This window comes from Hemicordylus capensis, chromosome 1 (assembly GCF_027244095.1).
Source record: "Hemicordylus capensis ecotype Gifberg chromosome 1, rHemCap1.1.pri, whole genome shotgun sequence".
NCBI lineage: Eukaryota > Metazoa > Chordata > Lepidosauria > Squamata > Cordylidae > Hemicordylus > Hemicordylus capensis.
In genome coordinates this window covers 163,296,498-163,319,441 of record NC_069657.1, presented here as the reverse complement: position 1 = coordinate 163,319,441, position 22,944 = coordinate 163,296,498, and the positions used below count along the sequence as shown (strand labels likewise).

At 44.0% G+C, this 22,944-nt stretch overlaps 1 protein-coding gene across 5 annotated transcripts in view; it reads right to left on the bottom strand.

The window, feature by feature from the left end:
• Positions 1 to 22,944, bottom strand: part of LOC128323642 (protein mono-ADP-ribosyltransferase PARP14-like) — a 62,553-nt gene that overhangs the window by 9,754 nt on the left and 29,855 nt on the right. For all 5 annotated transcript variants that reach the window (XM_053247157.1, XM_053247147.1, XM_053247140.1 and 2 more), the window contains 9 exons: positions 22,310 to 22,543; positions 21,186 to 21,404; positions 11,746 to 11,830; positions 9,838 to 9,987; positions 8,334 to 8,396; positions 5,629 to 5,796; positions 3,709 to 3,927; positions 3,023 to 3,625; positions 495 to 634 (listed from right to left, as the gene is read on the bottom strand). In XM_053247157.1, the coding sequence (XP_053103132.1) occupies positions 495 to 634; positions 3,023 to 3,625; positions 3,709 to 3,927; positions 5,629 to 5,796; positions 8,334 to 8,396; positions 9,838 to 9,987; positions 11,746 to 11,830; positions 21,186 to 21,404; positions 22,310 to 22,543 (1,881 nt within the window). The remainder of the gene's footprint in view (positions 1 to 494; positions 635 to 3,022; positions 3,626 to 3,708; positions 3,928 to 5,628; positions 5,797 to 8,333; positions 8,397 to 9,837; positions 9,988 to 11,745; positions 11,831 to 21,185; positions 21,405 to 22,309; positions 22,544 to 22,944) is intronic.

The window sequence follows — 22,944 nt, the reverse complement described above, 5'->3', positions numbered from 1 at the left end:
GTGCCTCCCACTCCCAACACCCTCAGACGTTCCAGAAAGATACTATGGTTGATAGTATTGAAAGCTGCCGAGAGATCCAAGAGGACCAACAGAGTCACACTTCCTCTGTCAATTGCCAATTGGAGATCATCCATCAGGCTGACCAAGGTAGTCTCCACCCCATAGCCCAAATGGCATGTAAACACCCAAATCAATTTGGGTTGAATCAGGGGTGATTCATTGAGGCAGCCAATCAAGCTGGCTGCTTCTGATAAATCAGTTTGAGGGAACTAAAATTCAATCTCAAATTGAATAACAGATTTTGATTCATGCACACCCCTAGAAGACATCAGCCAGATTTTGGGTCCTACTATCACAGGTTCACATTTACAAGGTCTTGTCTTCTATTTAAAAAAACCAACAAAACTGAAACCTACTTTAAGAAAAACCACCACACACAAACCTATCAATCCCATGCCTAGCCAGTCTAGGAAGCAGAATGAAAAAATGTTTACCTTTTCAATAGTGAAATTCTGACAAGTCTGTGAAAACATCTTCTGAACATCTTGATAGTCCTTTGATACTGGCTTCACTTCCACTACTTTGACACGCATGTTCTGCATGTCGTCCCACTCTTCAGGGAGTGCCATGTGACCTGTGCAATATAAACATGACACATATCACAGATGTTATAACTGACAGGTCCCATTTGGAGGACAGGTTTTTTTCATGCTGAATTTTAAAAGCAGGGGATAGACCTGCATTTGAATAGCATTTCTGTTTGTTGCCATTTTAAACTGAATGGGTATCTTTTTAAGAGAATTACTGTTGCCCACTTCAAACCCCTTTGTGAAACTGAGCTAGAAATGTAAATGAATCTGTCTGAAACTTTGCTGAAAGATGTAGGGTATTGGGCTATTTAAGCTAGGCTAACATTTTTTTATTTAACATATTTTCTACTGCCCCGTACGCTTGTCCCTGGGCAGTTCGTTCTTTCTCTCTCTCTCTCTCTCTCTCTCTCTCTCTCTCTCTCTCTCTCTCTCTCTCACACACACACACACACACACTTAAAACAGTTTAACACACAAATAAAAACTCTAAAACTTTAAAACTATAGACTAAAAGCTGACTAAACAGGTATGTCTTCAGGTCCATATTAAAAACATCCAAAGAAGGGAAGGCCCTAGAAAAGGCCCAGTTTTGAGGCACCACCAACTGAGCCAGTGGCAACCGTCACTGGACCTCCACAGATTATCTTAATAGGTTCATGAAGAAGGTGGTGTTCTCTTAAATACCTTGGACGCAAGCCACTCAGGGCTGGTATAGGTAATGACCAGCACTTTGCATTTCGCCTGGACATTTATCAGCCAGTGTAGTTCTTTTTAAGATGGGTGTAATATGATCTCTTTGAGTAACTCAAGACCAACCTGGCTGCTGCATTCTCTACCAACTGCAGTTTCCTGACTATGTACAAAGGTAGTCCAACGTAGAGCTCATTGCAGTAGTCAAGTCTGGATTTAACCAGTATATGCACCACTGTTTAAAGGCTATCTTCAGAAATGAACATAGCTGGTGTATCAGCTGAAGCAATAGAAAACTCTCCTGGCCAATGCCTCAACCTGAGAAACCAGGGAGAAGTCTAGGTCCAGAAGTACTCCCAGTCTATGTATCAGCTCCTTCTGAGGGAGTGTAACCCCATCCAGAACAGACAGATCGAAGCTAATTCCTAAGTTCTAACCTCCCACAATGAGTATCTCGATCTTGCTTGGATTCAGTCTCGGTTTGTTCTCCCTCATCCACCCCATTGTCGCCTCCAGGCTCATTTTTATACTAGCACAATCCTTAAGCTAACTGTGTTTCTTACACTGAACCTACCAAAGTTTATATTTTCAGTAAAACCTAACCTGTTTCAAGAAATAATTGGTATGACTCAATGGGTTAAAGCCATGTCAAAATATTGTACCTCATAGAAGGGCCTATTTCCTGGAAAGCACACAGGATTACTATAGGGCCATTGGCACAAGGCCACTGTACATGCAGGGATATCAAGAGAAGATATTTTATTTATTTACTTACATTTTTTTTATACCGCCCCAAAATTTTATACCGCCCAAAACTTACATCTCTGGGCAGTTTACAACAAATAAAAACAACATCAAAACATTAGTTTAAAACAAAAACAAATTTAAAAACACAACAATTTAAAAATGTTTAAAACAATGCTCTAAAACAACATTAAAAACAATCAAAACAGCATCAGTTAAAAGCCTGGGTGACCAGATGTCTCTTTAGAGACTTTTAAAAAGCTGTCAGAGATGGGGAGGCTCTTATTTCACCAGGGAGCGCATTCCAAAGCTTCGGGGCAGCAACGGAGAAGGCCCGTCCCTGAGTAGCCACCAGACGAGCTGGTGGCAAATGCAGACGGACCTCTCCTGATTATCTTAATGGGTGGTGGGGTTCATAACGAAGAAGACGTTCTCTTAAATACCCAGGTTCCAAGCTATTTAGGGCTTTATAGGTTATAACTAACACCTTGTATTTTGCCGGGAAACATATTGGCAGCCAGTGTAACTCCTTCAATACAGGAGTAATATGGTCTCTCCTAGGTGATCCAGAGACCAGCCTGGCTGCCGCATTCTGGACCAACTGAGGTTTCCGGACTACGTACAAGGGTTATAACAGTTGCACAGCGGGACATGTTTTATGTAAGTAGCACCTGGTGTTGTGCAGTGTATGAGGAGCTGGGCTTCTCTCTCTGCCTTCCATAGAACTGGAAGAGCTGGCAAATACAACAGAAAGGAGGAGGAGAGTAGGCAAATTAAAAGCGCTATATTTACTGCTGCTGCAAATAGAAAAACAAGGCAAAGGGAACCAAAAAGTGCACTGATGGGCTAATGTTCACAGCCAGCAGCAGAAACAGTGTGATTTTTTAACTGGTGTGCTGACAAGGCAATGCAAATTTTGGACACAGACAAGTTGAGAGAGAGACAGAGGGCATGCAATAGACAGAGTCGGATGAAGCATGCAAACTTTCATAACTTACCTTCTACTTTTGATACACGCCGAAGAGTAATGCTCCTTCCCTGGCCATCCTTTGCATCCATGCTAAGTGGGTTCACTTCATAGCGTCTGTTCTCAATGGTTACAGAACACCGCTTCCGCTGCTGTGATGCAGATTCTATGTGCATATTTGACAGGCTGTCAAAGGGTTTGTATTGGCCATTATCTTCATACCGCCACTCTACTATATTGCTGAAGAGATCTGCTTTTGACTGCTCTTCTTGGGCTTCTCGGACAAATTGGATCATCTTTTGAATCTCGTTGCTGACACACAGGACGTCCCTCATTATGCCAAAAACTCGGAGAGTGGGGGTGGAGGCTTCCCTTTCTAGCTTTATGACAACATGCAGCTTCTGCTGGAGTTCTCTCAGTTTCTCATATTCGTGGTCTCCAAAGTTTGAAATCCATTCATCCGAGACAACATTTTCACCCTGGTCCTTCAAAATCAGATGCTTAATCCAAGATTCTGTGGCGTGCACATTTTTCTGGCTGTCACCGCAAATCTGAAAAATGGTTGGCTCTATAGCCCTCTCCAAAAGTAACCTAGGTTTTAATGTCTCTGCAGGTTTCGTGAAGGAAAAGAATTCTGCAAACATTTAAAGAATAGGTTAATTTTTTAACTAATGCACCTGTAGCCAAGCAATTGCCCATAGACAGAAGCCATCTTACCTGTTATCCTAGAAAGAACTGATTTGGGTGGCTGCTTATCAGGCTTGTTAGCTGAAGCTTCTTTTTTCTGCATACTTGCAAAAAACACAGCTTGAAGATGTGACTGGAAGATGACTATTTTAATATTTTTTACCACTGGGGCAGATGTTTTAGTTGCAAAGTCCACTATGGCATCTATCATGTCATCAGCTACTCCAGCTGGATCAAGTCCTGCCTGACCTGTAGTGAGAATAAGACTTCTCAATTTTAGAATAAATGAAATACAAAATCTATCTTTCCACGAACTGCCACATTATCTGCCATGGAATGAGAAATGCAGCCAACGTTTACCACAACCAAATGCCACTGCTCTGTAGGCTCCTTTATCTTACTTAGTTTCATTTCCCTTTAGTGTAACCAATTTATTTCCCAACTCATCACTGGGATACCCAAGGAGACTTCAAGTCTGGATATTCAAATACAACCATCAAAAAGCACGGTGTCAACTAAGATGTTACAACAATTTAAACTAATAGGTTAACTTACAGTCTAAAAGTCATAGCATCATGGTTAGATTTTGAATATATAGGAAAAGGGAATGCAATACATCATTTTTAAAGTGTCTTGTTCTAGAAAGAGTTGGTGGTGGGCATGTCACATACACACAATAGCAAGGGGTCAGCATGGAATTCAGGCAGTGTTCCCTCTAAAGCATGCATGTCTGTGCACGCTCACAAGTTTTTTTTATGTCTGCTCAGTTAATTTTAGATCCCATTCAGTTTGCATCAGGAAGGTCCCTCTCTGAATGCATGTGCGCACACACTGGCTTGATGCTGCCACCCAGAACAAAACTCATTCTGCACAGAGATGAAAAAAATTAGAGAGAACACTGAATACAGGTCGAATCTCAGTGCTTCGTTCATAAAATGAGAAGCTCTGAGGTTCACATTAGGGCTGTGCACAATGACTGTATCAGCCAAATGACTCCTTCTATGCATTGTCCCATAGGAAATGATGTTAATACACCAAAAAGTGTCTATAAATACATTGCTGCAAGTGACAATGGGATGAAACTTTCAAGTACGGTAGACTTTTTCTTTCTTTCTTAGAGTTGATGGTGGACCTTTGTTAGGGCTTGATTCCACCCCCATTTCACACTGAAGTGCCAGGTTCCCAAGAAGCAGGCATACCACACCACTTCTGCTTTGATGCTGGGATCCTTGCTTTATTTGGAGGCACTGATAGCCCCTTCTGAGAGGGCTTTATCCTCTGAAGCACAGGCTGATATGTGCTAAGGTTTCTTGGGAGGCAATGACTGCCCCTTCACATTTCTGCTTTGCTTGGATGCTTGGCTTCTGCGAGAACTCTGCTCCCCAAGTTACAGGGGAAAATGTTCCAAGTTTTTTGTGCAGGGAGGAATGCACTGAGTCCCTAGTAGCAGCAGCAAAGCTAGGCTTGATCATGGAAATGCTCGTAATCACAGCTATGGTGTTTGCCTCTTCAGACAAACTGAAGAAAGATCTAACAATGTCATGCACAGTCCACTTTTAAAGCTCAGCAGATCCAGCTGCATCTAGATGAGAGATTGCCTGGGAACAGGATGTATGCTGTTCTGAGCTCCCTGTGGGCAAGACAGGAGACACACACACAATGTGTCTTCAAGATACAGAGTCCATCACACTCTGACGTTAGTCAGAGCTTCTGATTTAGAGTTTATGGTTGTATTGCATAGCATGAAAAAACTGCTTCATACACCCAGACACAAAAAGAGAGATGTAATCACGCCATGCCGACGGACAACTCCTCCTTCCTTCCCACTTCCCCTTCTTTCAAGCTTTGCTCAGGCACCTGAGCTAAGGAGCAATTATCAATGCCAGGTACAATCTTAAATTTCCAATCGCGAAACAGTGCCGGGTAACATCACTGAAAGGCAATACAAACCTGTTCCAATTGCTGGAAAGGCAACAGATGTCAATTTCCTTTGTTCACATTCCAGGAGAGCCTTGGAAACTTGTGCTTTGATATCATTTTGGGCAGCAAGATGGATTATATGTTTACACCCCAGTTTACCCCCTTTTGTGCATATGAGGTTGTTGTGAGGCTGGGAGGCTGAAAGGGAAAAGAAAGAATATGAGATAACAACAGGCAAGATAGCCTCTGGTCAGTATGAAAGCAAGTCTTAGAAACCTTTTCAAACAACACTTTGAAAACAGTATTTTCCTCTGCTGTAACCAGACAGCTGTAGTATGGAATCCACATGGCCTTCTTCAAGGTAACACATTTGTTTCAGAGATACCATGTTTGTTGGTCTGGAAAAAGCCCATCAGACTGAAAAACGCCTGGACTGAAGCCTTCTCAAGCCTATAGCTCTGTCTACTTGGCCACCCAGGTGAGTGAGCCCAGCCTGTTCTCAGTGAGGTTGCTGTGCCCCTTAAGAGATCAGATGTACAGTCTAGGGCCGCTCACTGATCCAGCATTGTCACGAGATGTTCAAGTAGCCTCTGTGGCTCAGACCTTTATCAGCTTGGGCTGATACACCAGCTGCAACTTTACCGAGATGGCAGTGGCTTGGTCACAGTTACTTGTGTTCCAATAACCTCATGTTTAGATCCCTGCACTGTGTTGTATGTATGTTGTATGCTGCCTTTGAAATTGGTTCGGAAACTGCAGTTGGTTCAAAACAGGGCTTCAAGATTATTAAATGGACTGGTAGTTTTGATCACATCATGCCAGTGCTGTGTCAGCTGTGTCACATCATGCCAGTGCCCAGTCAGTTTCCAAGTCCAATTTAAATTTCTACTAGCGTTAACCTTTTAAGCCCTAAACTGCTTGGGACCAGGTTACCTGCAGGTGGTGTCCCTACCAGAACTTAAGATCCTCTACAGAGGCCCTGTTCCAAGTGCTCCCATCAAAGGGGGCGAGGCAGATGGCAGCTAATGAGAAGCTCTTTTCAGTGGTGGCAACCCGTATATGAGGCTCACCTGGAACCATCACTATGTTCTTTTAGATACCACCTGAAGACCTTTTTGTTCAGCCAGGCTTTTAAAATGCTTTTGTCTTTTTATTTGTAATTGTTGGTATTCTTGTTTCCATTTGCTTTAATGTGATTTTGATTGTATACTTTGTTTTAAAGTTTTGTGAGCAACTCAGACAAGTTTTTTATGGACTGGCCTTATAAAGCTATTATTATTAATAATAATAATTACAAGTGCTTACTAAATGGAACAAACATACTCTGCCTCTCTGAAGCACAAAGCAAGAAAGCAGAGTTTCACTGGCAACGATACATAGTTACCCAGTCATAAGCATCATTCAGATCAGACAGATAGGGCTACTGAAAGTGGCTTATATCTCACTTTTGTTTCTACAGGCTAAATGGCACTTTTAATAGTGTTTTTTCAATAAGAAGAACATTAATATGATGATCCACTAGCTATGAATGTGCACAACCTGGTTTAGCACCTCCTTTGGGAAGTGCTAAACTGGCTCAGGTGCTCACAGCCGAACCAGTTTGGCGGGGCGGGGAGTGGTTTCCCTTAAGAAGAAGGTAAGCAGGTCCTTACCTGCTCCACTGCCACCTCGCTGCCTTTCCAGGTGCAGCACTCACTCTAGCAGAAGCCATGCACGGTTGTGTCACTGTTCCCTGAAGCCTGCGTTGCATGCACATAAGCGCTGCATGTGCACAGAACCCATGTGCATGGTCAGCAACCATGCTGACCACGCACATGGGTGCTGCACATGTGTGGTACTCATGTGCATGCCAACACTGTGTGTGCAGGCTGCAGGGAACAGTGACACAACCATGCACGGCTTTTGCTAGAGCGAGTGCTGCACCTGGAAAGGCAGCAAGGTGGCAGTGGAGCAGGTAAGGACCTGCTTACCTTCTTCTTAAAGGAAACCACTCCCCACCCTGCCCACACAAGCAGTTCGTGTACATCCCTATCCCTAGCCCCAAAGGGCTCCGAATCTTTTTTTAAAAACTAAGCAGACACCAGCAAAAACCACTGGAGGGATGCTGTGCTGGAGATGAGTCGGGTCAGTTGTTCTCCCTCTGCTTAATATAAAGAGAACAACCTCCTTGAAAGGTGTTTCTTTGCCCATTTAGCAGAGGTTCCTTGTTAAGCGACAATAGCCTAGCAGATAATCAACAGGCATGCCACTTCTCCTGCTTTATGGAGGATACCTTTGCACTGGACACACCCATTTAGGAATTACTCAGGACTCACTGACAGTGCTCATCCAACAAGCAACAGATTAATGAGTGGGCAAGGGAGGAAAAGAGAATGACCACTAGATGAAATCAGAGGAAAAGCCACTCTTGTTATTGTTAAGCCAACACATTAACATCTGACATTATATGCTACCATTTTAGGTTGTGTTATTGAAAATGTGTATTTTTTTTAATTAATGTGTATTGTATTTGATTGTATTGTAAGCTACCTTGAAAATAATATAGGACCATGAGATATTAACACACACACATGCAGCCTTCTGTTGGTCCGTAGCTACTCAATCTCTCCTCCCCTACCACCAATTAATCTTCCCTGTTGACAAGATCATAGGGCCTGCTGATAATCACTACCAACCACCACTTGTCCCGAAGTCACCAGTGCTTCAGAAATCTGCTCATAGAAGTTGAGTTGTACCTAGCTGAGCACATTCGTTTTCAATCTCTGGTCCAGCTCCATCCAGAATTGCTTTGGAAACACCTTAAATAAGAAGAGTTACATTTGTCTGTGAAATTAAAACAACCCATAATAAGAACCCACATAGAGCAAGGCAAGAGTCTGAGCTATTCTTTACCCATGTAGCAACACAAAGATTTAAGCACAACTCACCACCCAAAATTAGATCTGTACTCAACATACCTGATAAGATATGCCTAAATTCCAGATAAAAGTTCCCAACAGGACCAAATAGTACGATTCCACTTACAAATAGCTGTTACAAATCTCCATGCAAATACTTGCACGAGACATGGAGCGATTCAGAATCTCATAGAAAAATCAGCTCTCAATGTCTTTGAAAAGTATTGCCACTCTTGTGCATATCGTATAACTGCAACTGTCCCTATGAATCCAGAATGTGGATACACAAGCACAGGTGGCTATTGGCTAATGCCATGGAGACAGTCTCACAGATCAGATACTGAACTGGGGGAAACTGCTTCTGAATCCAGCTCCCCCTGCTCCTGCAGACAATCAGTTTTCCACACAGCTGCATCTGACATGAAGTAGAGTCCTCCTTACTGCTAAAGTGGAATTATTCAGATCAAGATACCCTCAGACCATCTATACGGGAACCATGAAAGCACAAGCACCTCCCAAGACGAGAAGGTGCAATTTGTTCTTCTCTTAGATTTTATACAACTGTTCGGGGTGTGTGTGTGTGTGCGCGCGCGCATTTGATTCCCCTCCCTTGAACTAGGGGTATGCATGGAACTGGGCAGGTGAGAACAGGGCAAGTGCACTTACCCCTCCCTCCACTTTCCCCTCACCATGTCCCCAGTGGGCACATGCCCAATGTGTGCTGGGTACTTCCATTACTTCCAGTCCAAGGAGCACACGGGGTGGTAGGGAGGTAAACTGCCACCCCACCAGACTGGTTTGCAATGAGCGCCAGAAGGGGAAAAGCAGAAGAAGGGGTAAGTGCACTTGCCCTGTTCTTCCCCCACCATTAAAGTAACCCCCCCCCCGGCCTTCAAACTAGCAGAACTACTGGTCGTTTGAACTGGTTCAGAAGCCCATAAATGGCTTCTGAACCAGTTCCATGCACATCCCTACCTTGAACCTCAGAGTCTATTTGAAAGGGAGAGGGCGAGCAGAACTGCCTTATTATGACCAGTGTCATTCCTCCAATATTGCATCTCCATATAATGAGGAAAGAAAGTAAAGTTTACCAGGGTTTAATAGTTCTGTAGACAGTATCAGATGCCTAAACAACCTACAGGACTTATTTAAAAACTGGAACAAATAATCCTCCTCTCAAACAGGAACAAAACAGGAGACAGCAAGCAAGGTACTCATCATACTAGAAGCCTCATTTCAGGAGGGGATGGGAGAGAGAACACACAAACACAAATCTAGATCCGAACTTCAGACCAAATACTTGAAGCGTGGTGGGAAAACCCCTATAGAATTCTGAACATACCATTTTTAAGGTTAAACGTTCCATTGGACACATTTACTATAGCATCGGTGGCTTCCTGGGTGATATCTCCACATTCTACCTGCAATGCAATTGAGCCAATTTGCATTTTATGACCTCCAGATACTGAAGATGAAACATGCCCAGTGCAAGCTGCAAAAGAGAGAGAGAAAGAATGAAGTCAATCTCTTCTGCTCCTGAGCTCTTCTGACAATAGAATCCTTATAATTCCTATCCTATGCTTTTCTGGAAATAGGAGAGAGAGAGAGAGAGAGAGAGAGAGAGAGAGAGAGAGAGAGAACATGCACGCACGCGCACACACTCACACACACACAAACACACACCAAGTGCATTCAATATAGCCATCAGTCACTATTCAGACAGAATGTGAGTCAGGGATGTAACACATCCGGATTTCACTCCATTAAATAATGCTCTTTCTACCAGCTACAAGGTTGAGAAAAACAGATTAAATACATAAATATAAAATTTTAATTGGATATAGAAAAATGTAAATCTTTTTTTAAAATTTAAAATTAGATTTTTAAAAAACAATTCATTTAAAAAGAACCTATGTCAAAGATATCATCATGAAGTTACCTTAACTTCTTATATTCTATGAACATGTTAAGAGCAGTATAAGGGGATGAGAGATAACATAACTGATCAATCCTATTCTGCAGGTGGTGTACACGAAGTGCGCACACACGCACATCCCTTGCCCCAAAAGTGCAACAAAGGTGGTCAATAAATGAATAAAGGATTGTGGAGAGCGGCAGATGGAGCAGACCTGAGTGAGGAGGAGTTATAAATTAATATAAATACTAAGAATGGGAGGGGGAAATAAAAAGTGAAAACAAAAGTGAAACAAAACATATTCATGCAATCCTGAGGAAACATTTTTGGAATGTATCCTCCATTGTAGAATGGGAAACACCTGTCATGGCAGCAGGCTGTAAAACAGACCCTGTTTAGGAATATTTTAATGATGTTTCTGTGGGTAAGACAGGCATGTGTGCTAAATGCAAAACAGTGCAACGAAGACATGTTAAGGCCTGGTTGCTCGAATGAAACAGCACTATGAGAATAGTGTACGTACCTTCTAAAAATGAAAACTACATCTATCTCCGAATATGTATTAAGGTGATATAAGACAACAAAGTGATATAAGGCTCTATATAAGGTGATTTTTCCTAGAAAATGACTTCCCCAACTAGTGATTTAAATTATTAAAATAGAGTCTTTCTGTGAAGTAACTGAAATTGTGATTTAAATCAAATCTTCCCTGCTCTTTGGCAAATTCTGTACTCCCAACCAAAAGTGGTTAATTGACTATTAAAATATGTGTATTCTTTCCAGTTCTCACTCTTTATTCTACATAGTTAACACCCAAGTAGCTTCATACAGTGCTTATTGGGATTTTCTTTTTCACACTGCTGCAGCCTGTGGCCAGGCTTGAAACAGCTGTTTAGGTTCCTGCAAGGTGCTAGTCCAGAGGAAATATGTGGCATTTTTTATTTAAGTTGCTGATCCACTGTGTCAACTCCTCTCTGTCTCAAATGAAGTTTATTACCTGACATGAGAGGTACTATTTGAGAAAAATGCTTCTCTTGGGCACACATAAGTAGATTCACAGTCGATCCTGGCTCACTTAGTCAGTAAAAACAAACAACAAAATGGTAGGCTGATGAAGCTTATGCCAGAAGTTGGCATAAAGATCACAAAAGCCAATCCTACCAGCAAGTTTATCTGTTACTCACCTTAATATCATCAGTCTTCCACCTTGCCTCCATTCCACATAAATGGTTTCTAATTCCCACCTTCTGCTCTTCAAAATAAAATGAGATTCTAAAATTCCCAAGAACCACCCACCTAACACAAATCACCAAATCTTCTGAAAACCAAGCTTACCTTCACCTGCCTGGAAGTTCTCAAAGACTGCTGAAGAGCTGGTACGGTCAAAGTTCAGCCTGCTATTTAATGTATCTGTAAAGGCCTAGAGGCAAGCGCAACAGTAACCATCTTAAGTAACGACAGGTTGCTTACCTGTAACTTTGGTTCTTCTAGTGGCCATCTGTGCTCTTACATGATTGGGCTTTGCGCCTGTTCAGAGACCTCGGAGTTTATCCAAGCTGAAAGTCCTTCTCTCTGAAATGGGCGGTAGCCCCACCCCCTCCGGGGTAGTACACATGCGTCCAAGCAGTCCTCTTCAGTCAATGAGTCCAACGACCTAAGAGACTAAGAGGGGAAGGATGGGTGGGAGTGTGAGAGCACAGATGACCACTAGAAGAACCAACATTACAGATAAACAACCTGTCATTCTTCAACGTGGTCTCTGTGCTCAAAGCAAGCTGCATCCTGTGCCATCTTACCTGGAGGTGGGACGTCATGTGGAGAGCGACTGTAGAACAGCAGTCTCAAATGAAGCATCTTGTCAAAAGCAGATGTCCAAGGCATAGTGCTGCATAAAGGAGTGAGGAGATGCCCATGTAGCAGCTTGGCAAATGATATCCAAAGGGATGGCCCTGTTAAATGCAGTGGAGGCTTGCCATGGCTCTCGAGGAGTGAGCTTTTAACGATGAAGGCAGTTGTTTCTTCGCAAGCTGGTAGCACATGGAGATGGTATGGGTAACCCAATGAGAAATAGTTTGTGTAGAGGCCTTTAAGAAGTGTTTCATTGTAGGGTCCCGGAGCCAAGACAGGGAAGTGGGGGGGGGGGGGAGAGTGGGCCACGATGGCAGCCAGATGGACCTTAAGGGATGACACCTTTAAGCCGGATTGTTTCAGGGAGAGGAGGTAGGAACAGACATGCTGAGCAGTGTAGGTCTCTGGGGACGAACCTATGGAAATAAGGAAGTGAAATAAGGTATAGACAGAGGACACTGGGATGTAGCAGTTGACCGTACTGCTGTGAAAGAAGGTGAGGGAGTGGAGGAAAGTGGTAGTACCTGTGGGAGGAGAGGTTCAAGAGCCTGAGGGAACCAAGGTCTCCAGGGCCACCGTGGGGTGATGAGGATGCATTCCAGCTCATCTTGTAGGATCTTTAACAGGATTCTGAGTATCAAGGGAATGAGAGGAAACAGGTATGCTGAGGATCCTGTCCATGGGATAGCAAAGGCGTCCCCTAGGGACTGGTGGCCTATGCCCACCCTGGAGCAGTCAAGAGGGCACTGGGCGTTCAGCAGGAAGCAAAGAGGTCTATCTTTGGGCTGAACCAGCGGAGAAAGAGACTCGAGAGTCTGGCGGCGTGGTTGCCACTCGTGGGAGGTGGCTCCTGCTCTGCTGAGGGTGCCCACTTGAGTGTTGGCAATGCCACAGATAGGAATTGCCCTGGGTGTGATTGAGTGAGAGATGCGCCAGTGCCAAAGGTCCATGGTAAGGTGAAGGGAGGTTGAAGTCATGCCATCTTGTCTGTTGAGGTAGGATTTCGTGGTGGTTTTGTCTGTCTGAATAGTGACAGTAGAATGAGTGAGAAGTGGAAGGAAACCAGAGGACCTTGAAGATTGCTAGAAGTTCTAGTTAGCTGATGTGATGGGTGGTCTCCGACGGTATCCAGAGGCCTTGTAAATGGAGGCCGTCCATGTGAGTTCCATCTATGGTCAAAATGAGGTGGGGTGTGAAACAGGGTCCCAAAGTGTAGGCTGTAAGGATCTTGCCAACAGTGTAGAGATAGGCGTACATAAAGCGGTACATGTAGCCAGCGGCTTTGAGGGTCATATTGAGGGTGGAAGTTGTGCAGGAACCAATGTTGTAGCGGCCTGGACCAGAGGTGAGCATGAGGGACAACATGTGTGGCGAAAGCCATATAACCCAATAGTTGTTGGATGACTCGAGCTCTGTGGGAGCGTTGGGCTATAAACCTGGCGGTTAGGGAGAGGATGGCCTGAATTCTGCGTTCAGGTAGATAGAGCCTTGTGTGCAGGGAGTTGGAAAGGAGACCCAGGAGCTCTATGGATTGGGTCAGTCGAAGTCTGGGTTTTTGTAGTTGATTTGCAGGCTGAGGCTAATTAAGAGAGAGATGGTGGATTGGAGGACATGTTCTATATTTTGAGGGGTGTCTGGACAAGAAGCCAGTTATCCAGGTATGGGAAGAGTTGAATGCCCTGTTGTAAATGTACCATTACAAAGGCCATATGTTTGTGAATACTTGCAGTGCGGATGCAAGGTCGAAGGGCAGGGCTCGGAATTGATAGGTAATGCCTTGTACTGTGAAGCATAGGTATCTCTGATGTTGTGGGCGGATGGTCAGATGATAATACGCATCCTTGAGGTCTAAGGAGATGTAAAGGAGGACGAGTATGTAGGGGTATGCACGGAATCGCGGAGCTGCGGTTCGGCACTGGGGTGGAGGGTTCCATTAAGGGCGGGGGGGCTTTACTTACCCCTCCCGCGCTTTCCACCTTTGGCGCCGTAATTATTTTAAAAATCCCGGCGGCAGGATCCCTCGCCGCCCGCTTCTATCTATGACGATGGCTCCTCCGTGTTTAAAAAATCGGGCAGCAGGATACTTCCCTGCAGCCCCCTTGAAGCCCCCTGCTGCTGCCGCCCCCTTGAAGCCCCCTTAAATCTTCTGAACCAAAACCACCCCATGTCCGGACCGGTTTGGAGGCCAGTAGAATGGTCTCCGAACCGGTCCGTGCACATTCCTACGAGTATGGTGGGTTTAGTGACCATACAAAAACGTATGTAAATGATGAAGTGGTTGAGTACTCAAAGGTCTAAGATAGGGCCACCTTCTGTTTTTGGGACTGTGAAAAATGTAGAATGGAAGCCCAGAGAGTCTGGGTTGAGGACTAGTTCTATAACTTGTTTGTCGAGGAGAGCCTCGAACTCCGATAGTAGAGTAGGAGGTGGTACAGTGGGGATGGGAAGATTGAAAGGCAGTATGGAGGAAAATTCTAGGTTGCAACTGATTCAGATTATCGTGAGGACCCCAAAGTCTGACGTGTTTTCCCAAGCTGGTAGAAAGGGGGAAAGTCAGGTTCCAAATCAGGTCAGGGACAAAGAGTCATTGCGTCTTGGGGAAGGCCAATGGAGGCCTAGATTTCATGGCAAGTTGGCGCTAGGTGGGGGGAAAGGGTCATCTCCCGTATGGTTGGTATCATGGGAGACAAAAGGAGCAATCACTTTGATCAGATCATATAGGTCCCTGAGGTGGAGCATGGTTCCACCTACTGGACCTATAAGGTCTGGTAGGTAGCAGTTGATGGCTCATAGAGCGCACCGTATTACAGAGGCGCGGAACCTTCTGAAGGGTTTTGTCTGTCTTTTCCCCAAAGAGAGCGTCTCCTTCGAAGGGTAGGTCTTCAATGTGAGCCTGGGCATCAAATGCAAGGCTGGAGGAGTGGAGCCAAGCATGTCTGCAAATCGCAACTGAAGTGGACATAACCTTGGCTGTGCATTCTGTGGAGTGTCTAACTGCATGTAATTCTTGTTTGGGCAATTGCACTGCTTCTCGTAGAAACACATGGCAGGATCTTTCTTATCAGGAGGAAGATGGTCCAAGAAGGGTGCCAAGCGTTCCCAAAGCAAGTGGTTGTATTGTGCATTGCAAGCGTAATAATTGGCAATACGGAGGTAGAGAGCCAACATGGAATATAGACACCTGCGAAAGGTGTCCAGTTTCTGTCCTTCCCTGTCTGGTGGGGTGGAAGCTGGACAGGATCTGTGTTTCGATAATGATGACTCTACCACTACAGAGTTGGACAGAGGGCAATGTAGGAGAAAAGCCCCTGTCTTCTTGTCCTCTTTATGCACTCGATGGAAATTCTCAAGGTGTTTATGTGGCTGGGGTAGAGAAGATGGTTTTGTCCAACAGGACTCTGCGAGGTCTAAGAAACCCGAATTCAAGGGGAGTAACACTGGCGTAGGGGTATCCGCTTCAATGAGGCCAAATAAAGGGTCCGAGTCTGCTTTATTTTGTTGAGAAAGTTGGACTCTGAGGGACGAGGCCATGTGGGAGATGTAATCTGCATACAATCTATAGTCCTCTGAAAGGGATCCTGGTTTCTGGTTGGAAAGAAGGTCCTGAGGGGTGGAACCCAGTGATGAGAAGTCAGAGTTGGGAGAAGGAGCATTGGGATCCTCGTATTTCTCCTCAGGGTCAGAGGACTCTGCCCTAGAATGTTGGTTCTGTGTTAAGTCCTCTGTGTTGTCTTCAATTGGTTGTAAAGGTTGTGCCTGTGGTTTTGGTGGAACTGTCTTTGATGCAGCAGGTGGTTGCATAGGAGGAGGCCTGGTAGAGGAAGGTGATGGCCTGGCCCTATTAGGGCATCTGGGGCTTGCTATAGATGAGCAAGGGGGAGAAAGAGCTAACTGGGAAAAGAGGCACCTTTTACTGTGGTGATTCTCTTTATTCAGCAGGGGGAGAATAACTGGCCCTATCCACCCCCCAGCACAGTACCTCCAGTGACTGTTCCCGGTGTCTATCTTATGTTTCTTTTTAGAATGTGAGCCCTTTGGGAACAGGGTTCCATCTTATTTGTTTGTTATTTCTCTGTGTAGACTGTCCTGAGCATTTTTGGAAGGGCGGTATAGATATCGAATTATTAATAAATAATAATAATAATAATAATAATAATAGTCCCACTGGTACAGCTGGGAGCTCAGAGTCGGCTGCCAGTCAGTGTCGTAGATGTTCCAATGTCTGGAAAAGTACGAGGGCTGGAAGGAACGATAAGTAGGCTCATTGTGCCAGCTAGTGTGATACTGATAAATGTAGGCTGGCTGTCTACGGCCAGTGAAAGGCAGAAGGTTGTGTGCGAGCTGGAGGCCTAATAGGCCTTGGGTAGAGTTAGTCAAATTTGGCTTCAAAGTCGGGTTCATAATGGTCTTGGTACTGGTCCTCCTTGACATGCAATGGATCCTTGGGGTCATAGGAGTCGGTTTCCAGCTTGAAGAGGTCATACTGAGGATCGTTGGGTTCGACGGCATCAGTATTGAGGCTGTGATCTGCATCAAAGGCTTCCTCGGTGTCGAGGGCATGTTCAGTGTAGAGGCAGTCTGCCTGGTCTTCGGGTTCGAAAATGGCCTCAGTATCAAGAATCTGGTCTAATAAAGGTACTAAAGAGTGGGACTGTAAAGCGACTTTGTTTCTTTTTTGGTCTAGGATCGGGTTCATGGGCTGTAAGCCATTTCTTAACAGGTTGAGATTCTAGAGGAGGTTGTCAAGGCTTCTTCTTTTTCTTCAGTAAAGAAGAGGTGTTCGGACAGCTTCCGGCAATGGTGTCTTGACAGGAGGTTATCAGCAGCTCGAGCTGCTGAAGCCTCCTTCACCTATTTGGTCCATAATTCTTCAATCAGTATGATTGAAGACCAGAGGTCATGTGGAGCTAGACCTTCTCCCGGTCCAGTAAGATTCCAGGTTTGATAATGCCTGGGAGACGCCTGGACTGCCCAGAGGACGGATCTGTCCACTTCAAACCAATTTGTAATTGCTTTGGCAATTAATTCTAGGGAATTCTGTTAGGGCCTCCTCCAAGATGGCTCATTGGTTTCCCCTGTATATAGTTACGGAAAAATGCATGAAAGAGGATAGGTTTTGAAGGATAGGTTTTGCTTAGTTCCATAAGGATCGGCGTTTATTCCCTGTGATAATAATTACGAGGCTTGGAATAAGGAGATAGAATTGAGATGTCTTATTTAGTTATATCCTAAAGATAAATGGTTGTTGTTGTTATTGTTATTATTATAATATCTGCCTGTTCTGAAGGATAGAAATAAATAAGCAATTATTTTATTATGATTAATACACTTTATAATAATCAGATTAGCCAGTTTTTAAATTCAAGGAGAACGTTTTAATGAAGGGATTTAATGCAGAAGAATATGGCTTTATACTAGAGGTTAGACCTTTTTACCAGTTTTCAAAGATTATTACTGGGGAGATTGTAGTTTCCGGTTGTATAGTTCTACTTCCCCGCCCCCTGTTTTTGTATGTTGGTTTGTTTACTAAATTTTGGCTTGTAATATATTAGCAACATTAACATTAATGTGCTACAACGCACTAATGCTGATATTATAATAAACAATTATCGGTACTGATAATTGATAGCAACTGATAATATTAATTATTGTTACAATATATTAATATTTTTAATTTATATTTTTAAACTTTTTGAGAAAGTCTGTTCCATGGGGGCTTGCTGAGTTTTGTTTTTTCTCCCTCCCTTCTCCCTCTCCTTGTTTTTTGTTTGTTTTGTTTCTGTCACGCCCTCGATCTCCGACAGCGAGGAGGAAGGGGAAGCTGTCAACTTTCCAGCCGATGCAGGAGTGTCTGAGGGGCAAAGCCCAGCTGTCAGTGTTCATGAAACGGCTGTGGTAGATCCAGCTAATGATTCAGAGCAGGCACAACAACCTGAGACAGCAGAAATCGTGAAGGACCAATCCGAAGAGGAGCTATGCAATCAACCCCCGACTCCACAACAGCAGCGTATTACAAGACGCAGGACGCAATTAGAGACTATTAGGAGGAGCAAACGCCTCTTGCAGAGGGCTGATAAGCCTTGAATTCCTGCCAGCTGGGAGCTCTCGACTTGCACTATAAATCACATCACCAGCTTTCTACTCACTGCTGAAAAGCAACATTCGTCAACCTCCGTGTCGACAGCGTGCAGCCAAGTCTGGTCAAGACAAACTTTCCAAGCCGTATCCTGCTGCAGCAGCTCCGTTTTGTACCGTGATCTTCCCTTGACAGTTTCCCTCTTTCTTTCTTTCTTTCTTTTATTTGAAGTATATGAAAGGCTATGGATTTATTAATACAAGTAAATCTGTAACTCATTTTTCGAAGAATTTTAAGGGAGAAGTTATATTATGGAAGAGTATCTATAAATATGTTGGGGGGGGTTGTTACAAAAGGATCCTTTAGATGTTCTTAGAAGTGTTGCTGTTAGTTTCAGTTCCATCACCACAGAGGCATTACAGAAGTCTCAGCTCGAAGTAGCATTCTTACTTTTCAAATAGTTGCTCCTTTTTGGTTCACCTTTGGAAATAAGTAACCGCCCAATTAGTAACATACATTAAAGTTCTGAATATGTTTCATTTACAGGAAATTTAACCAGAACACAGAAAATTGTGGATGTAATTTAAAATAATAATCAAAATAGCTAACATTTTTATTTTAGTAATATTGGTCTCTATTCTTAAATAATTTAATCCTTTCTCTCTCTCCTACTTATAGTCAAATTATTATTTCCCTCAAGACAAGATTATTATCTAGGTATTAGCTGACTGACAGGTCTGGTGGGAGTTGTTCAATTATTGTTTTCTCTTTTTCTTATAATTTTCTTCTTCATATCAACTAGGTGTGTTGGAAAGTTATTGATGGGCAAGATTTGGTTTATTTTTGCATTTGTTCTGTATGCAAACAATTAACTATGATAAGTATGAAAGTACGTAGCACATACATGGGTATTAACATGTGTTATATCATATTATGTGTTATTGGACAAGTTGGTGGCTCAGAGATGTAACCTTTTTCTTACCTTTCTAAATAATAAAAAGCATTTTTTAAAAAAGAAGAAGAGGTGTTCGAGCCTGAGGGGCCAGGAGCAGTAGAACTTGGAGTTGAGGCTGTTGGGACCGAGGCGGCCATTTTAGGAGCTGTAGGCTCTGCGAGCTGCTGGGGAACAGGAATAACCATGGCACCAATAATGGCAGTAGAAGAGCGGGGCTGTAAGCCTGAATCTTGTAGGGGGGAATCAGATGTGGTTTGCATCCCCGAGGCTTCAGGAGAGCCTGCTTGCTTGGTGAGAGGACTTAAGTGCCTGTTCCCAGAGCCAAGAGTGAAAGTGGGAAGCATGGTTCTTTCTGGCTTGTTTAGTGAAGCTAGCGCAGTGGGAGCAAGTGTTGGTTTTATGGGCCTCACCGAGGCAAAACAAGCACCGACTGTGTCTGTGGCTGGAGGGTGGTTTAGCCCTGCACTGGACACAAAATGTAGAAGTAACTTTACTGGCCATAAGCAAAGAAAAATAAAGGCCAGGAGAAAAGGTGGAAGGGGCTCCCAAAGGGTGGTGGGGGGAGAACTAAAGGGATGGTAAAGAACTCTCTCTTTAAAAAAAAAAGCTCGGAGCAACTCACAGAGATGTTGATCTGTCAACAGACAAAGACAGACTGAAGAGGACTGCCTGGACACATGCGTACTACACCAGAGGGAGCAGGGCTACCGCCCATTTCAGAGAGAAGACTTTCAGCTTGGAGAAACTCCAACGAGGTCTCTGCGCAGGCGCAAAGCTCAATCATGTTGAGCACAGAGACCACGTTGAAGAACCACATGTACACACACAAAACCCAAATCTCATTAATATTAAGGTCAGGGAGAAGAGATAGGTCTCCCTCGCATGTGGCATATGGAAGTTTATGCACTAAGTTTTGCCAGAGTTGGCCAAGAAAAATAATTGCCACCAAAGCAGGTCATCCCAGGTTGGTTCTGTCAAGGCATCATCTTGTGGCTACAATGCCACCCTGAACTATGCAGAAGACAGACAACATCCAACTGTGCAAACCAACGAAACACACAACTTCATTTTTTAAAGATGTGCTGGAGCCACAACCCTGACAATAAGACATCTCTAGGCATACTTGGGATCAACGGCCCACAGTTGTTGGCTGATCACTAGGGTTCCATTAACTGGTCCACGAAGCTTTAACTGCTGAACCAATTCATCTCAAACCAGGCCGGCTTGATCGCAAATTGAACCGGGGCGGTTCAGGCGAATTGGTTCGGCAGAGGAGAGGCTGCCAGGCAGGGGTGGCGAGAGAAGTAGTAATGTGCTTATCCGGCCAGCACAGCGGCCGGTGCAGTTGCTCCGCATCACGCACTCAAGACAGTCCAAGTGTACAAGATGCCTTGTTAGCAAGCCACCTGCACGGCAGCGGCGCAGTTCCAGCCTCTGGACATCCATGGAACAAGCTAGAGAAGGAAGCATGATCTTGCCTATCCGGCCATGCTTGGTGGAGGAGCCCTGCAACCAAACAGAGACCAAAGAAGCCCCCAGCCTTTTGTTCCTACTTCAGAACAGCAAAGAAAGGGGCATGGGGGCTTGCTAGTTTGGCCCTATGCAGCCAAGGTCCTCAGTACACTGTGGTAATGCAGTGGCCAAACAACTCCCAGCCTTCCTTGCAAACGTTGAGCTGGTGAGAGAGTGAAGAAAATGCTGGGATGACCCCAACCTCTTCTCTGGCTCCAAGTCTGGGAAGGTGGTTGGTCAAACTCACAACCCTTCCCAGAGGACAGCACTGCATTCACCATAGCAAGAGTGGCAGCCGAAAACACAGAAGCCTGCTCAGGATCTTTCAGGGTCATTTCTAATGGCAGCATATAGCAAATAAGCCGTTAACAGGGAGAACATTACCTTGATGGTGTCAGTGTCTTTTGGATGCAGTACAAAGTGAACTTCGTGAAGGGACTTTGGATATTTCTGGCTGAATTTGAACACTTCATCAAACATCAATTTAGCAACTAATGGCTTGGGGAATCTTAAATTGCCAGTTCCAACTGCTGGGATTGTGATGGACTTCAGAGAGTGTTGTTTAGTGATTTTCAGGCATTCATTGATAATTTCTCCCAAGATCTGAAGAGAACAAAATTAAGTTCATGATTTATATCTTGTTATTTAAGAATTTGTTTATACACAGCATCTAGACACTTATTTTTATTACAAGTTTTAAGGGTACAAGCTCTTTCAAAAGCATCTACATAGCTGTGTGTGTGTGTGTGTGTGTGTGTGAGAGAGAGAGAGAGAACTGGCCAGTATCGTGCCTCATGGTGCTGGACTTTCCCAATACAATGGATGAAGCACACATCCACAGTTAGGACTGAGGGAAGCTAACTAAGTGAGATCTTAGTACAGAGTCAGATTATCACTGATTTGACAAATATGCCTTTCATGAACTATGGTAGAAACATAATTGCCAGTTGAAGAGCTCATGAGACACTGATTGTGTACTAACCCACACTTGATCATTGAAGAGGGCTGAATATAGATGCAAGAGACTCGCATTCAAAGCACCACTTGGCCAAGAGGCTTGTGTGGCCTTGGGCAATTCACTCTCTAAAAAGCCTCACAGATGGGAGAAAGTCAAAAGCACTTTGGACATACAGAAGTGCTAACAACTTTCACCAACAATAAACCACACCTATTTAATAGGGTTTGATCAGTGAGATTATAGTAAGAGAGGTGCCCCAACAAATATATTCTCAAACACAAATACTTATGAAAACGGATGGCAAGCAACACCTCAAGTGAAGCATTCCTCCTTCTCCCTCAAACAGAAAGGAATTACTCCAGGATCATCTGCATGTACTTGCATCATCTAAGGATGAAGAAAGAATGCTTCTTGCTTCAGAACTATTATTTTTAACCCACAAGGAAGTTTAGACAATGAATAAAACCTATATGAATAGTAAGATTTCTTTAACAGGGCGACATTCCTATCATTTAGGCATTCAAGATGCATTAAGAAGTTCCAACAGTACCTTTTGAGACGTCTGACCCTGGTCCCAAGCAGGTAAAATGGCATGCAGCACGTAAGAACAGTGCAGACCATAACCGTTTGTTTTTAGCACACAGCCCTCTTTGAGGTTCTTTCCGTGGCCCTGTTTGGTTAATTCCACCTGGAGTTTTCTCCCCGCCTTGCCCAGCAGAGCCTTGGAGAGTGGGCCTTTGTCAAGCTCCAGGTCTATGGCAACACTGTTGACAACAACATCTGTCTTTAAAAAAAAAAAGGTCAAGGTGAAAAAAGTGTTACAGGTGAAGCCTCTGACTGAAATCTCACAGATGAGCACACAGCACACCAGTATGTTTTCAAAGTATTAATCAGCAGCCCTAATATTGTAAATCTAAAAGGGAAGTCAAACTGGGAGAATCTGAAAGTCTAGCAAACACCATAATGCACACACTGAACAATACAACTCACATGCAGACATATCTGTGACTTCAGACCCTGTGAGTCAGGTATCTAGTAAGATTCAGTGTCACTAACAAATCACAACGCCTCCTACTTTCAGCAACAGAACGCATACACATACATACACACAGGTCCTCCAACTCAGCAGAAGGTGTGACCTTGCAGAATCTTGATGACCAACTAGCACTCCTTGGTGTAGATCAA